The 16,726-nt window shown below is 31.8% G+C and overlaps 1 protein-coding gene across 1 annotated transcript; it reads left to right on the top strand.

The window, feature by feature from the left end:
• Positions 1 to 9,363: 9,363 nt before the first annotated feature.
• Positions 9,364 to 10,289, top strand: LOC129291974 (uncharacterized). The gene has a single exon (XM_054929464.1). The coding sequence runs from the start codon at positions 9,532 to 9,534 to the stop codon at positions 10,213 to 10,215; it is 684 nt and encodes a 227-aa protein (XP_054785439.1). The 5' UTR covers positions 9,364 to 9,531; the 3' UTR covers positions 10,216 to 10,289.
• Positions 10,290 to 16,726: the final 6,437 nt, after the last annotated feature.

Genomic DNA, 16,726 nt, shown 5'->3' with positions numbered 1-16,726 from the left:
TTATATAATTTTGTTCCACTAAAAAATACTAGACTTAATAAATTGGAGTGGTATTGTAGAAAAACTATCTAACAAAATACTAGACTGAATTAATTCACATTGGTCAGTTCCTGTATTGAGAAGTTGACATATTAAAATGGATAACCATTGAGAGGAAAACCTGCAAGTGGGCCACATATGCCATAAGTTTTTGGGCTCCACGAGTGGGCCTGGATGAGGAAGAGTGCATTTAATATAAGGCCACAAATACCCAACGAACTTCTGGTTCCAGCTTGTGTAAAAAAAAAAAAATCTTGTCCCACCTCATGTTAAAGAATAATGTGAAAGTTAAATCTTTGGCAATCAAGCTAAAGAGGTGGACGGAGCTGCCAATCAGATTAGTCAAGTTAAAGATCTAGAATATCAGAACCAAAAAAAAAAAAAAATCAGTTCTCGTACTTTCAATTTTGTAATCAACTTCCTACTCTATTTCAACCGTTAATATTGCATACTTCTTGCTAAAATACTAGAAACGTGGCGGTTAGTTTTACACAGTACCTCCTTTGGTAATTAGTAATTTCTTATGTATGAGTCGCAAAAGCAAGTAGGAATTTGCGGGCATAAAATGAAGTGAGCCAAGGTCCAAATAAAAATGACAGCCGGTAATACTAATAAGCGATGATAAATGGTGGTAAACATGTTTTTAAATATAAACACTTATAGAGCCTCAAAGTATGTCTTAATTTTAACGAGCTTTCGAGATTTAAGTTACCTAAATGTTTTGTTATAAAAAACATATTTTTAAATGAGATATTTTTTTTCACATGATTTTTTTTAACTTGAAAAATATTGTTTAAATTAATATAATCAAATAAATTTTTATTTTGTTTTATTTAAAAAATAAAATTTTAAAATTATTTTAAGAATTTTAAAATAAAAAATGGAAGAAATCAAACAGCCTCTAAATCTAGCTACGTGTTAATTTTTGCAGTAAGATTCTCGAAAAATAAACGCGTCTTTACAAATTTTGATATACATTGACTCAGTGTTTGAAAATTCTTTTCAAAGTGAGGTTCCTTAGTGCTAAGGGTATAGACGAAGACTTATACTTCTTATTGCGATTGTGATTGCTGATAGCTCGCAAAGTTATTATGATGATGGAACAGAAGAAGTCAGATTTTAAAACAAACATATTTTCATTTTCATTAATATTAATAAGAACATTAGGTCATTAGATTGGTTTGTGTAACTTATTATCAACTTATCTTTATCTTGATGTCAATCTTCATAAAATCACCATATGTTATCTTCAGATTAATGATTTTAAAACCAGATCAAACCGAATGATCCAACTAGTTAGATTATCGATTAGTCACTATTATGATTTAGTTTGGACTAACTAACCATTTTTTCTTTTGGACTGAGTTGGATTGCTCCTGAGAAGTGGTTGGACTGCGAACCAAAAGCGGTTTTTAATGAATTGGGCGGTTCACTTTTTTCTTAGTTTTTTTTTTTTTTCCAATTTTAATCCTAAAATGTAAAAAAAAAAAAAAAATTTGCCGCCTTTGTCACTCGCACTCACAGACGCAAGTCTTTGAGTTCAATCCACTCGACAGTGCTTAGGCCCGTGCTCCTCTCTCATGTCTTTGGTCTTCACGATTTCAGAGCTCCGATGGCGAGTCCATCCTCCCTCGTCCCTCCGTCCTTGCATCACCGAGTAAGTTCCAATCACTTCTTTGTTTATTTTGGTTCATTTGTTCCTATGCTTTCTTCAAATATTATTTAATATTGTGGGATTTTGATTGTTGAACTTCCTCCAATATGGAAAAGAACTTGCCTCTCTACACTTCGTCTCCCTTACTCCACTCTTGCCCACCTCTTATAATTTCCTTCTTCATTCATTTTGGTTCATTCGTTCCTTTCCTTATTTGTTGTATGCCTAAGTGCTAATGCCTTGGAGATCTAGTGCTTCAATGCTTGGCGTTCTCGGATGATCTTTTCTTTTCCCTTTTTTTTACACCGAATAATCTTTTCTCTTGGATAAGTTTATATGAAGAATGAAATATAAAAAAAATGCATAATTCATTTATAAATTTAATTATATATTATCAGTATCATTCGATTACACTTTTTATTTTTAATAAAAATAAAGGGCTTTTGTTTTTTATTTTTTAACAATAAATATTTCAATATATATATATATAGAACAATTTCATATTTATTATATACATATATATATATATATATTATATACATATATAATATTTTAATTTAATTATTAAATTACCGGTTTAACCCAATTGAACCATGCGAATAGAAAATCGCTAATTTTTTTAGTTCAATATCCGGTTCGATTTTGAAAACATTACTTTAACAAATTGTAAATCTACATGTTGATATTCTAGCACAGAACTTCTAATCTTCAATGAACACTATTTTTCTGAAGCTACAATATAAAACATTTTCTAAAAAACTTCATTAGCCCAAGATATAGGGCATTTGATATTTTTTATATTTGTTTTCTCAAGTATACCACTACTTCGTTTATTACTTTTTGTAAGGGTTAAGATGAGTGCCATATCTGCATGCAATTGCTTCCAACTATAAAAGCAATGGTCGTTTTATCCAACTTAACAACAAAGATTCAAGCATTTGGAATTTAAAATTTGAGGGGTGTTTTTGCATATTTCAGGAGTTCAAAATCTAAGATACTATTTGTGTAATAGTTTAGAGTTTAAGATGCTCATTAACGCTTTATAATATCCAATTGGTGACTTAATGGTTCAAGTATCAAGATTGGTTTTTATTATAAGTTGAACCATTTTATCTTCTTCTTGTCTTTATTCACACTCCTTCTAATTTTATTTATAAGATAAAGAGATAGTGATTTTTTTATCACCTATATTTATAAGTAACGTCATTGATCTTTTATTATAATTTTTTTAATAAAGGTAGAATGAAAAATTTAATAAATTCTTAGATAGAGTTAATTAATCATAATATATTTCTTTTAATTATGATAAAATATATTAAAAATGACATATACATATATTAAGGGTTAAGAGGTAAAAATGCCCTCGAAAGTTTTCTAAAAGGAGCACTAGGTATCCCATCTTTTAGTTGGAGTAATATTACTTTGGAAGTTTTGAAAAGGGTGCAATTTTGCCCCATCGTTTATATTGTCTAACGTTTGATTGTTAATTTTTTTTTTTAACTAGATGGTTTACACATTTCAACCTCTCCCTCTCTGTACACTCTTCTTCTTCCTCTCTCTCCCCTCTTCCCCTGCATCTGGTTTCATCGTGCTTTAAGTCAGCCTCCCATTTCACTCTACTCACTTTCGATGAGGCAAACCTCCAACTGAAGATTCATATCAAAGTCCAAAGTGGAGGCCATGACTATGAAGGCATGTCATACATTTAAGGATTAAGAAGCCTTTCATAGTCATTAATCTAGGCAAGCTTTGCTGGATCAACATCAAGAACTTCATGGGATCAATGTCAAAATCCTAGACAACACTAGGTGGATTTAGGTTGATGACAAAAGAAAGCACCAATAATGAAGAGTAAAGGAAGGTTGGCAACCACACTGATAGTATTCAATTGTCAATTTGATAGCACAGGAAGCAAATTTCAAACGTGTCCCAAAACTTTATCTGAAATCCGATTGAGGTAATTTCGGTGTTTACACGGAGCTTTTTCCTAAATCTACCTATTGAAATAAGTTTTACGTTCAAATTCATTTTCTATAAAGAGTTGGAGGCCAAAACTCATTTTTACTCCTTTTTCACAAAAACTTACAACAATGGTGTCCAAATTCACACACAGGTGCCAAAAGCTCACATGACTACTCAACTACACTCAATAGACCTTAGAGGACTTGTGCAATACACCATACTTATACAAATGCACACATATCAAATATTTTACCACTCAACCTCAAATTTCATAAAACACAAGGAGGAGGAATTTTTTGCACAAAATTATTTTCATTTCAAACAAGTCAAAATACATATTTTTCTACTTGTACAAGTATTTTGGCCTTATAAAAGAGTTTACAAACAAAACTTACTAACCAAGGGCGTAAAATACATAAGTTATACATTATAGTAATGCAAGTAGTTCAAAATAATCATGCGAATCCTAATTGAAAAATTAACATGACACATAAAACAAACACAATGAGGCATACAAAAAGAATTACTCTATAATCCTATGCCTTGGCATGTTTTTCTCGGTCTGGATTCAATGAGCTAGGCCCTGAAATATTAAGAATTGAGAGGTGAGTATAATCACTTAGTAATTAAGTTTCACCTAATCTATACAGTTGTATATAAATTAAAAATAGATGCAAATGGTAATAACTAGACAATTAATGCACGTTTGACAAGTATGGCCACAGCTCACAACACTAATAATTATGTGACCGAGCCTACATCACAATATTCATATTTATCAACAATTACATCATGGGGTCATAATAATACCAATCATGCACTCCTAACACATGTTGGACCACAATAATAACAATCATGTGGCCAGATTTAAATGCATGATCAAATGTCAGCCTTATATCCTCTTGTTACCTCTAACATGAAACTTGTGGCTATTATGTAGATTGTCCTTCATGGATTAACCTAGTCTTCCACTTATGAGGGGCTATTAGGCCAGAATTAACTTACTCATTTATGTATCATGGTTTCTCCTAATACTAATAACCATAGGGTGTTGTACTTCTAATCTAGCCTTCTCATAAAACAGTCAAAACTAGTTAGGTTTGAGTTCCTTATAGAATAAGTGAGATAGTCCTGAATCAATCATGAGACAAGGACTACCTCTCGATTTCAACGGTTGCTGCTAATACCATGTGAATTTACCAACTACTCCTCTCTTTAGGTGAACTTCCGCCAATAATCATGCTATGTACACATATCTCTCACACACGCATTCTAATCAACCATTCATATTACATGAATCCACATATCCATACTCACATACTCAAATTACTGCACATTCCAAATACCACATTTTTATCAATTTCACAATGACATGCCATCAATCAAAAATTAACAATCACAAGGTGTGACATGCATAAGGTTTTCCATTTCTAAAATCATTTCATAAGCTCATCATTTTGGCAAAAATTCCATTACTAGTTTTCTAACATCAAATAAGTTCCAAATAATGAAATATCAACAATTAAGTAATTAACATACAACTATACACTTTAGGTTTCTCTCAGTTATCTCAAACCTTTAAGAGGTCAAATGTTTATTCCTCATAATATCAACTTCCAAAGCTTTTAAATTAGATTGAATGGTGTCAAAAGAGTCACTCTACAATTAATTTCACAAGGATAATATTATTATCCCATCTTTAGTAATTTTCAATAATATAACTCCACATATCCCCTTTCTTCCAAAACATAAACTCACACCCAAACATAACTAATGGGTTTATTAGGTTTCATTGACATACATTATCACTAATGAATCATTAAACCATTATAAATGAACATCAAACACTCCCAACAACTCCATTTATTTTAAATTTTAGATATTTATGGCTCCTCCCAACTAACCATTCATAAAATCATCAATATAGGATTTAGATGTATTAAACAACTCTTATTATATTTATTTTAATCAATGGATTCGAACCTATAGTTTATATAGATCGAAAATCCATCTCCTAACTCAACCCTTAAGTTAACTCTTCTAAAAAATGGAAGTAGAAGGAAGGAAAGAAGTACATTATATTTACCTTAGGTATTGGAAAGCTTCAAACTGTCCTTAAGGGTCCCAATGTTGTGTGCCCTAGAAGAGTAATTTTGTGTTCTTCATTTTCCTTCCCTCCTCTTCTATTTTCACACGCAAACACAAACTAATAAAGCTAGATTTTTAGTCGTGTGCCACAGCGCACACTGCTCTTCACTGTGGCGCGTGACACAGAGAGGTCTAGTTTTGTGCTGAGTGCCTCTATGTGTCATGAAAAATCATCCACACGTCGCAGCATGTGGCATAGAGGACTTTTCTTCATATTTTCTTCTTCTTCCCATGCCCAACTTGACTTTGCTCGAACTCGCATTTTAGGTTAAAATCACAATTAAATACACTAATTAGACTCCTCTAGCTACATATCTTATCATTGACTAATCACCCCCATTAACCTAATTAATTATGCTTAAATTTCTTGAATGTTACACTGTATAATCAGGTTCCATAGTTTAAGTGAGTTCAACAAAATGGTGGGTTTGATTTAGTGAGTCAGCGAAGGAGCAAATGGACATGGAGTAAGGTATAGGAGGATAGGGGGGAGGGAGGGAGAAGGGAGAGGGAGGGGTTGACGTGTGTAAACCATTTAGTAAGAAAAAAAGTAACGGTCAAATGTTAGACAACATTAATGGTGGGGCAAAATTGCATCCTTTTTAAACTTTAAGGTAATATTGGTCTAACTAGAAGGTAAGGATATTCAATGTTTCTTTCAGAAAACTTCCATATATTAATAATACTTGAAAAATATAAGTTTTTCTCTAAAAAAAGAAAAAAACGCCCAACCGTGGCATCAATTCGTCTTTAATTTCAAGGAAGCAGCTGAAGATATGACCTCCTGGTACTCTATATTCTCACATCTGTTGGGTATTTTGTCTCTGACTCTCTCTAGTTGATCTCTGTACGCACTCTGTATCCATGTGTGTGTATAGTTCGATAAGTACCATTAATAGATTATTTTCAAAGTATTAAGAATAGTGTAAAGGTGTATATTTAATCATAAACTATTTTTTGAGAATCACCAAATAGCCTATGTTATAAGGTAGTGTAAAATAAATTATTAGCTGTTCAAAACGAAGCACTCAAGGCCTCCTGTTAATTTTGAAGAGACGAACATTTGTTGACCAATCTTTTGACTGAAGCTTTGTCTATGTGGCTATACATTTTTCGACTGTCTTCTTCCATTTTTCTTTTTCATCGTATATCTTTTCCCTCCATTCTTCTCATTCTGAACTTTGAACGTCTTTGTGCATCTTTTCCACAGAACCCGGCTTGAATTTGTGCTTGTAAACCAGGTGTGCCCTTTCTATTTTCCTTGTTCATCATGCTCCGCTTGATCTCTTCATTCTACACTTATGCTGCACTACTTTGATTTCTCCGTTCTACACTTGTTCTTTGTTGATTTTTTTATTTTTGTTTTAATTTATTTCTTCGTTTTGCCCTTCAATGACTACTATTGAACATCTTCCTTCATCTCGGCCCACGCGCTCCCCTCTCTCTCTCTCTCTCTCTCTCTCTCTCTCTCTCTCTCTTCGTGTGAAAGCTTTTCAAGATAGGATATGGTGGAAGCTCCATCGTTGCCGGTGATCGAAGAAAAGGAAATAGACGACGAGTTTCAACCCTTCCCTCAATCCTGGAGGGTTTCTGTCAGCACAGGCCGAGTGTGTCGGGGCGTTGCCTCTGGCTAGGTGTGATTGGAGGCCGATTTGGGGAAAATGGTGATCGTGGAAGGGCGGAGAGTTTTGGTTACAAGAATGAGCAAGGTTTGTGGGTAAGGGTGAGTTTTTGGCTTTCACGTCGATTGCGCTGCACTAGATGAAGACTTGCGATGGGTGCTTCCGAGGATTGCCATGAAATGAACTACTTTATTTATTTTGATTAGATCCATCTTCTCATCAATTCATATATTCAGATTATAATATATGCGCCCGTGTATATCAGAGTGTGTGTGTATACATGAATTTTACATCCCATAATTATTCCTATCTCGAGTCTCGATTCTAGTGTTTTTATTCTCCATATATTCATTACATTTATTTAATTATACATATGAATGCTGGACTAATCTTTAAAATCGACATTAACTTAGAAAAAAGTTGGAGATAATTCAAACCAAAGCCGTTTGGGAAGAGGGTGTCTCCTTTTCCCTCTCATCACTCTTGGGTAAAAATTTCAACTGTTCAAGTTTAATGTTTGGTAAAATTATTATTTTAATTTTATATAAAGATGTATAAATAAATTTATACTATTAAATTTTAATTTAAGTAATTCAAAATTATAATATTTTATTTATATATTTCATGTAAATTTGAACTATTAAAAAGTTTTGACCCAAAAGTGATGAGAAGAAAAAGAAGGGAAATGGAGAGAAGGAAAATGAAAACACCCTCTCCCCCTTTCAAGCTGTAATTCAAACTTGAAGGTTCCAATATGCCATCAAATTAAAACAAGTCCAAAATCATTAATTAACACGTGCATGTGTTAATTAATACAAGTTTTTCTCGTTGGATGCAATATATAAGCAAACTTTTATATATGTGAGCAAACAAATAATCAACTATAAAAACATGCATGCATGCATACACGTGTCATATGCGTATACACACACACAACAAAAAATGTTAGGTTTGGCTTGTCATTTTTTCTTGGAAGCAAAGGAAGCCGTTATCCATATCCAACAAACATATATCAACCAGAAAAAGAGATCGATTATGAAGGTCAAGATCCTCACTACTGTGTCATCATCCTAGAGATCCGGGAAAAGAGGTGTCCAAAGATTTGAATTAGTCACCCAAATATTTGGAAATAATGAAAACTTGAAAACCACTCTAATTTCACAACAGAATACGGTATAATATTAATATATGTAACCAGTAGATTAGTCTTAGCGCATTAAAAATAAATTAGTAGACAAGTCAGTTGAACTAAAAGTATAGGCTAATTGCTTTTTTATATTTTAAAAAAAATTCTAATCGCTAAAATTTTTTAAATTGCTCCAAATGTATACTTGTGCTCGAAGCCATTGCCAACAAGTTTCTAACAAATAGGCTTATTTTCCAAATTTGGTGCTCCTTTAGTTTTATTTATGAGGTAGAGAGAGAAAATTTATTTTGGCCATATTTAAAGGGCACTTTAATAATTATTATTGCATCTATTTTTACCTTTTTATCCATATTAAATATTAAGAATGTTATTAAATATTAAAATATTTTATTTTAAAGTATGTATATTTAATAAAGATAATGTTAAAAACTTGTTAAATCTTTATATAAAATTAATAAGGTTTAAAATTTTTCTTTTTCATGGTGAATATGTTAAAAGTGACTCATAAATAAAACTAGAGGAAATAACATAACAAGACCCACTTATAATTGAATATTAGCTAGATATTATTTTTATTAGTCTTTTGACAAAAATAAGATTAAAAGAAAAATATTACCATTGTTAAGATTAAAATAAATATTGAAAGAATGATCTATAAGAAATACAACAAAAACTGTGTCTTTCTATATTTGTAATCGGTGGGAAAATTTGACCAAAAACTTCACAACCTCTCACATCGTCTTTTTAAAATGATTGTCCGGGTCAAAGCAGACTACAGCCGGCCTCTTAACCATTTCTGAATTGAGCAAGCTTCCATTATTGGAGACGATCATTTGCGTGAAGAGAAACGGTCACCTTCTTCATCCTTTCCTCATCTTCTCTGTTTCCTATATAAACCACTCAATCTCCATTGATCTTATGAAGATCCCAACCTCATCTCCTCCTAAAATATAACCCACATGGCTTCAAACCTTATGCACGTCATCTGTTTGATAACATTCCTAGCTGGTATGCAAGCGACACAGGCAGTAGAATACACCGTCATCAACACCGCCCTCGCAATGGCTGGTGGCGTACGCTTTAACAATGAAACAGGCACAGATTACGCGAGACAAACACTAGATGCCGCAACCCAATTCATATGGGGGATCTTTCAACAGCAAAACAACGCGTCAGACAGAAAAGATGTGCAGAAAGTGAGGTTAATAGTGGAAGACATTAATGGGGTTGCATATACCAGCAAAGATGAGATTCACTTAAGTGCAAGATACGTCGGGAACTATTCAGGAGATGTGAGAAGAGAAGTAAGTGGCGTGCTGTATCATGAGATGACTCATGTGTGGCAGTGGAATGGGAAAGGTGAGGCTAATGGAGGGTTGATCGAAGGGGTTGCTGATTTTGTGAGGCTAAAAGCAGGGTACGGACCGAGCCACTGGGTGAAGGCAGGTGAGGGAGATAGGTGGGATCATGGGTATGATGTTACGGCTCATTTTCTAGATTACTGTGAGAGTTTGAGAAGTGGGTTTGTGGCTGAATTGAACAAGAAGATGAGAAATGATTACAGTGATCAGTTCTTTGCTGAGCTACTTGGGAAGAGTGTTGATCAACTATGGAATGAGTATAAGGCGAAGTATGGGAATTAGTGGCAGTGGAAAAAAGACGATGAATAATGTAATGTTGTTTAATTTACAAAGTCCCTTGAATTATTTGTTAGTAGGCGCAAACATGTTGTATTGCGATGAAACTAAATGTTTGACCAGACCCTTGTTTGAATCACTTAAAACTAAATACTCCGTTTATTTTAAATTATAAAATACTTTTAAATAAAATTTTACATATCAATAAATATCATTACATACACTTAATAATTTTATCTTTACAAAATAAAATTATAAATTTTTAAAAATACCCATCATTTAATACATTAAAAAAAGAAGGGACAAAAATTAATTATAAAAAGTAAAAGAGTAATATTAAAATTAATGTATTTAATAAAATATTAATCGACTAAAGTGTTTTATATTTCATGACAAATTTTTTTTTGTCAAAAGTGATCTATAATTTAATACAGAAAGTACTAAATAGGACTTCGGTCAAAATTTGTCAAGGCAAAGTCAAATCATGGAAAATTCATATCACCGATACCTGCAGGTGAAGTGTCTATAGCGTGTTCCTCTCCTTTGGTGATAATTGAAATACATAAAATTGATTGATTTTCCTTTTCTGTAATACCTTCGTTTATTGCAGAAAATATTTTCAACTGCTCTCTACGTTTTTATTTATAAAAGAAATTATCATTTTTAGTTTTTTTTATATAAGTAAAATCAAATTTTTTAGTAGGCATTTATTGCAAACTTTTTGAATTATCCCTTATAATTTTATCATTTGTAGTCATAAGAAATAATTAGTGAAGACTTGATTAATACAATTAATAAAGGGTATTGTAGTTCACTTCTTTTATTTTTAGATGCAATTAATATTGTTAGTAGATTTTTTTAAACTGTATGATAATTTTTTTCTTTTATAAATAAAGATGGAGGGATAACTCTATAATGTTCTTCTTTCCTCATCCTATCAAACAAGGACACAATTAGGGAAGGACATCTTAAATAAAGTGGGTAAATAATACTTTTTTCTTATATTTGAGACCGACAAGTCTCCCTCAAAAGAGAAATTTGTTTATATACAACATCGGCGAGGAAGCTTGATGCTTTAATTATCTATTAAACATTGTTGGTAAAAAAAAAAATCTATTGGATATTCATTCTCAAGTGGTAATCACTCTCTCAATTTTGTTTTTTGCTTAGGATGCAAGGCTTTTAGCTTAAGGGGCAAGTGCTCTAGCTTGGGTACAAGGCTTGTGACTAGAGTGTAAGGTTTTTGGCTTATGATGCTTGAGGAGTGACTTGAATGCAAGGGGTCTGGCTTGCTTTATTGATTTACTTGTAATCATATGCGTTTTTCATGTAATTCTTGGCACTCATAGAGGCGTCCTCTCTATGTGATTTAATTTACATATAATCCTTAAGGATTATAAGGATTACATGTAAAATTCATTATTAGTCTTGCTAATGACTTTCTCCACCTATTAATTTACATGTAAACCGTATATGTTTTCATGTAATTTTTGGCACTTATAGGGGTGTCCTCTTTATGTGATTTGATTTATATGTAATCTGCCAAAGATTACATGTAAAATTAGCTATTAGTTATGCTTGTGACTTTCTCTACCTATTGATTTACATGTAAACCATATCCATTTTCATGTAATAATCGGCTACTCACAGAGGTGTGCTCTCTAAGTGTTTGAATTACATGAAATCTGCCAAGGATCATATGTAAAATTGGCTATCAGTCATGCTCACAACTTATATAAGAATTTTTTGGCTCATATTAATATAGATTTATAATAGAGTAAAGTATGAACTTTAACCACATCTGAGAATCAACCATGAATTTGGAACATAATATAGGCCAAGACTATAACCTTTAATGGTAAAAGACTCAAAAGAATGGTCTAATAAAAAGGCAAGTGAAACACATGATTAACAATTAGCCTTACAGCTACTTTGTGCCTTTGTGTTTGCTGCTTTGTCTCAAACTTCAAAACACATGTTTTAGAGCTGGCATTTGAAAACAAAAAAATTAGCTTTAAATGTTTGATTGCTCATTATTATTACTAGAAATTTCTGTCTACTATTCCCAGTGATTTCAAAATTAAGTGTTAGAATTTTATACCTTTATCGGTTTTTCTACAAAACCTTTACAAACCATGAATGAAGAGACATCATATGCAATGCTTAAATAATAGTCTAGTTTATAATGAACCACAAGTCCACAACATGTGCTACATCCAAATCATGAAGAACTTCCTTCACCCTACAATTCTTTCCTCAACATGTGTAGAAGATAATGAAAGGAACTGCACTATATGGTTCATAACTAAAATCTATAATAATATTCACTTTAGGCTCATCAACCATTCAGCTTTAAAAAATATTAATAACATAATATGAAATAAAGTAGACTTAAAGTAGCTTTGCAAAGTTGTACTCCTTCTATGGCAGTGAAGTAAATCAGTAAAAATAATATTTGAAGTTTCTAATATTGCTAACAAGTCAGGAAGTGGAGACCTAAAGCAATAGTGACATTAAATGAACAAAAATATGGCCTTCTACTCGTCTACACAAGATTAAAAATTCAATAAAAGAACACATGAATGTTGGGAAACCATGTATATAAATTCCTTAAAGACAAAGACTTGTGTATTTGAACTATTCATTCTGTAGTCTTAGAAGGATCTTTATATCACAAGCATCAGTCTCTGTATCATAGGGTTAGTGTTCATCCCTTCTTTTTCTTTTTCTTTTCTTATTACAATATTTATACTAATAGGGGATACAAATAACAAATCTATATCATACCAATATGTGCACCAAAAATGAAGTTGTTTAATTTTTGGCTCATTCTTTTCAATAGTTTTGTAGCATTCATAGGATGGATAAGCATAGCCAAAAATCATCCTAACAACACAGGAAAATATATTAATTTTTGAATATTACAAATTGAACCTCTAGCATTATAAAAGATGATAGGTTAGGGTGGTATAAAACATAAACAAGCACCTTAGTAAGAAAGGATGCTATCATTTTGTGTTCCTGGCATAAAGAAAAGGAAAAATATTAAGTAGAACTATAATGATATAATTATTAAACTTCATGTAGAGCAATTTTAAAACTTTGATAATGGAAGAACATAAAATCACAAAGACATAAGCTCAAAGAACAGGGGGATATTTTAATATTGTAAGGCTCTTTAGGTAATGATTATCAGTGAGGAAACATGGAATAGTAAACAAAGAAATCATAAAGTCTCTCCTACTAATGGAAGTAGTAAGTGAATTCAACTGAACCCCATGGTAAATAAAATTTAAATTGCAAAGACATTAATATCCTACATCCTATCATTCTTCATGATTCATAGTTGACTATCTCTTCATACCTTCTACAGCAACCAACTATAAATTTTTCAAAATATAGGAAAAAAAGAAATAAACAAATAGAACAAGAAATCAATTCACATATTCTGGAGAAGGGCATTTGAACATTTGAAATGTGATTCTTGATAACCTAAATAGCAATTTATACCTCCAAAATCTAGATCTATAATGGCGATGAACTTCTCCTATGAGGTGTCAATGATGACAAGCTTCTCTGACAAAGTCTACCACTAATGCATAATTTATATTTTACGTGAGACTTTTAACATCGATTAAAATGAACCTACTGTTGAAAGTAAAGATGGTAGCATTTTTGTAATATTAAAGCCAATATAGGACTTTTTGTTGTTGAAAGTAGGAATTTAAAAAAATAAAAAATTGCAACCTTCAACAGCCAATGGCTCCACCCTTTATTGAAAGGATGAATTTAAAAAAAATAAAAAATTTCTACTTGCCACAGCGGGTGGTCCTCACCCGTTGTTGAAAGTGAATTTTCAATAGCAAGTGGAGCCACCCACTGTTGAAAGCAAGAATTTAAAAAAAATAAAATTTTTAAATATTCAACAGCAGGTGATGTCATCGGCTATTGCTGATTCAAATTTACATAAAAAAAAACTGCTCCCTCTCCATTATTCATCATCTTTTTCCTCCCCCCCATACCTCCCCTACATTGTAACCTGCCCCCCTTCTTCATTATTTATCATCTTCTTCCTCCTCCCCCACACCTACCCTGTTGACCCCTACCCCCTCCCCTCCCCTCCCCTCCCCCTACCTTGTTGCCCCTCCTCCACAGTCACCCCACCCCCTCACCTCCCCCATCAGCCCCCCTCCCTCCCCTATCACCCTCTTGCCCTCCACCCCTATCCCCTCCCCCCCTCTAACTTATATAAATTGTATAGAATATTTTCATTTGAGAAATTGAGAAAATAAGTAGAAACAAAATTATTATTTTTCTAAAAAAAATCACTTTTAACAACGATTATGGCCATAACCATTATTAAAAGTGCACTTCTAACAGCAATTTTTGCCTTAACCAATGTTAAAAGTCTTTAAAAAAAATTCAACGAGCAACTTTCAATAGTAGACATAGACGTGTTATTGAAAGTTTATTTTTAACAGTGGTTGTCCAACCAATTTTAAAAGTAACATGCTTTTAACATCTCCTGAAATAACAGCAGTTGCAGAACTGTTGTTAAAAGTATTTTTTACCCGCTATTAAAATCCTATCCTATAATAGTGTACGGCTCTTGCAATGATGGATTGGCTGTTATAGATGGAGGACATCATCAATGGAGAAGGGGGGAGAGAATAGAAGAGTGAGAGAGCTGAAACCACAAAAACATTTTAGTCAATTAAATAGAGTGCTTTATGAATAAAATATTAGAGTCCTTAAATTTTACTTAGTCCTTGAGAACAATTTATGTTTCAACTAGGTTTTTATTACCAATTTATCTAATAATTAATTAATACACATCCACATATTAATTAATTAAATTTATTCCAACGGTGATCAGTATATTTATTGACAATGTAGGCACTGACCATTGAATAAATAATTGTGAGAGAGAGAGAGCCCACCAGCTTCCAGCCTTCCACTACTATAATGATTCATTCACATCAACCGGGCGGCTTCTTGAGAAGATAACATTATTATAAAAAATACAAAAATACATTACTGCATAAAATGACCAAAGTACTAATATAAAAATTAGTACTTAAACCATGGTCAAACTACAATAAGATTGGCTACGAACAAAATATTTTTATTAAACTAGTGATTAACACACTAGGTCAACATTTTATTGTTTGCCGGTTTAATCGGGATACCCCATTTTCAATACCATGGTAAATTTGAAAATTTTTCTTTTTTTTATATGCAATATCAATAATTTAATTACATTTTTTATTATAAGTTAGTTAGAAGTGATTTATATATAAGATTTGAGCCAATATTTTTTTTATCTTTAAAATTACTCCAATAAAATATAAAATCAATTTTTTATCAAAAAAATAAAATCAATAATAAATTATACTATTCAAACATGATGAACAACACGACTTGTTTTCCATATTTAAAATAATAATCCAATTTCAAAAAGCAAAAAATTAGTTGAACAGTTCGTTGACCACTAGTTGGTGTTCCTCAAACTTGTTCCTATAAAATCTTATAGTTTTTCTTAAAAAGACAACTTCATATAAATTTATAGATTTCAACTTCATATAATTATCTTAGTTACGTGCATGTTTGGTCATTATTACTTTACTTTAAGTAGCTAATCTAGCTAATATTGCACCTGTCGAGAAAAAAAATCCACAGATAAGTGACTAAAATACACAAAATATCATATTCATCTTATAGTCTCTCAGAAAAAAGATTTATATCATAAGGGGTTAATCAATTTATCAATGATTAAGTCATATTTACAGGCAGCAGGTTGATTTCGTGATGGACTTTTGACTTTTGAGAATGATTTCATGGGTGGGACGACAAAACAATTAAAGCTTATTTAAGACTATCGGACAAAATTAACTGATAATAATCAATGCATTCCATTACTTGTGTGATCCAACATCCCGTTGCACACTTTTCTTTCATTCAAAATTAATCCAAGAATTATTCCAGAATATTCCCAACCACGTATCAGCATGAGAAGTATACTTGAACATAATGTGACTGACCAATTTCAGAGCGTTGAGGCTGATGCCTTGCACCCTTCCTTTTGGCTGCTATTCCATTCGTTCTAATTTATAAGAGATAAAATTATATACATTAATAAAATTTTTAGATATATATTTTATAATTTTATTTTTTTAAAATAAAAATATAAACTTTAAAACATTTTTTTTTATTTGATATTCCATTTGTAAAAACATATTTCTAATTAAAAAGAGATAATACACATAAGGGAAACGGTAATATTAGAAAAGCATTAGTGATATATCTTAATTTTTTTCAAAGTATCTTATATTTTAAATATTAAATTTTGTTTTGAAAAATATTTTATAAATTGGGATGGAAGAAGTCCATAGAGAAACAACAGAGAGATGTATTTAATTATTTATGTTATATTATTATCAGAGAGACTAGAAAACGTTAAAGCAAGGTGTTAAGAGGATGAAGAAGGACTTATCAGTATCACCACCGATTCATTGTC

This window comes from Prosopis cineraria, unplaced genomic scaffold (assembly GCF_029017545.1).
Source record: "Prosopis cineraria cultivar Desert tree isolate PC_DT_omini unplaced genomic scaffold, ASM2901754v1 PC14, whole genome shotgun sequence".
Lineage (NCBI taxonomy): Eukaryota > Viridiplantae > Streptophyta > Magnoliopsida > Fabales > Fabaceae > Prosopis > Prosopis cineraria.
Note: the sequence above shows the minus strand (reverse complement) of the source record. Positions and strands in the feature narration are given on the sequence as shown.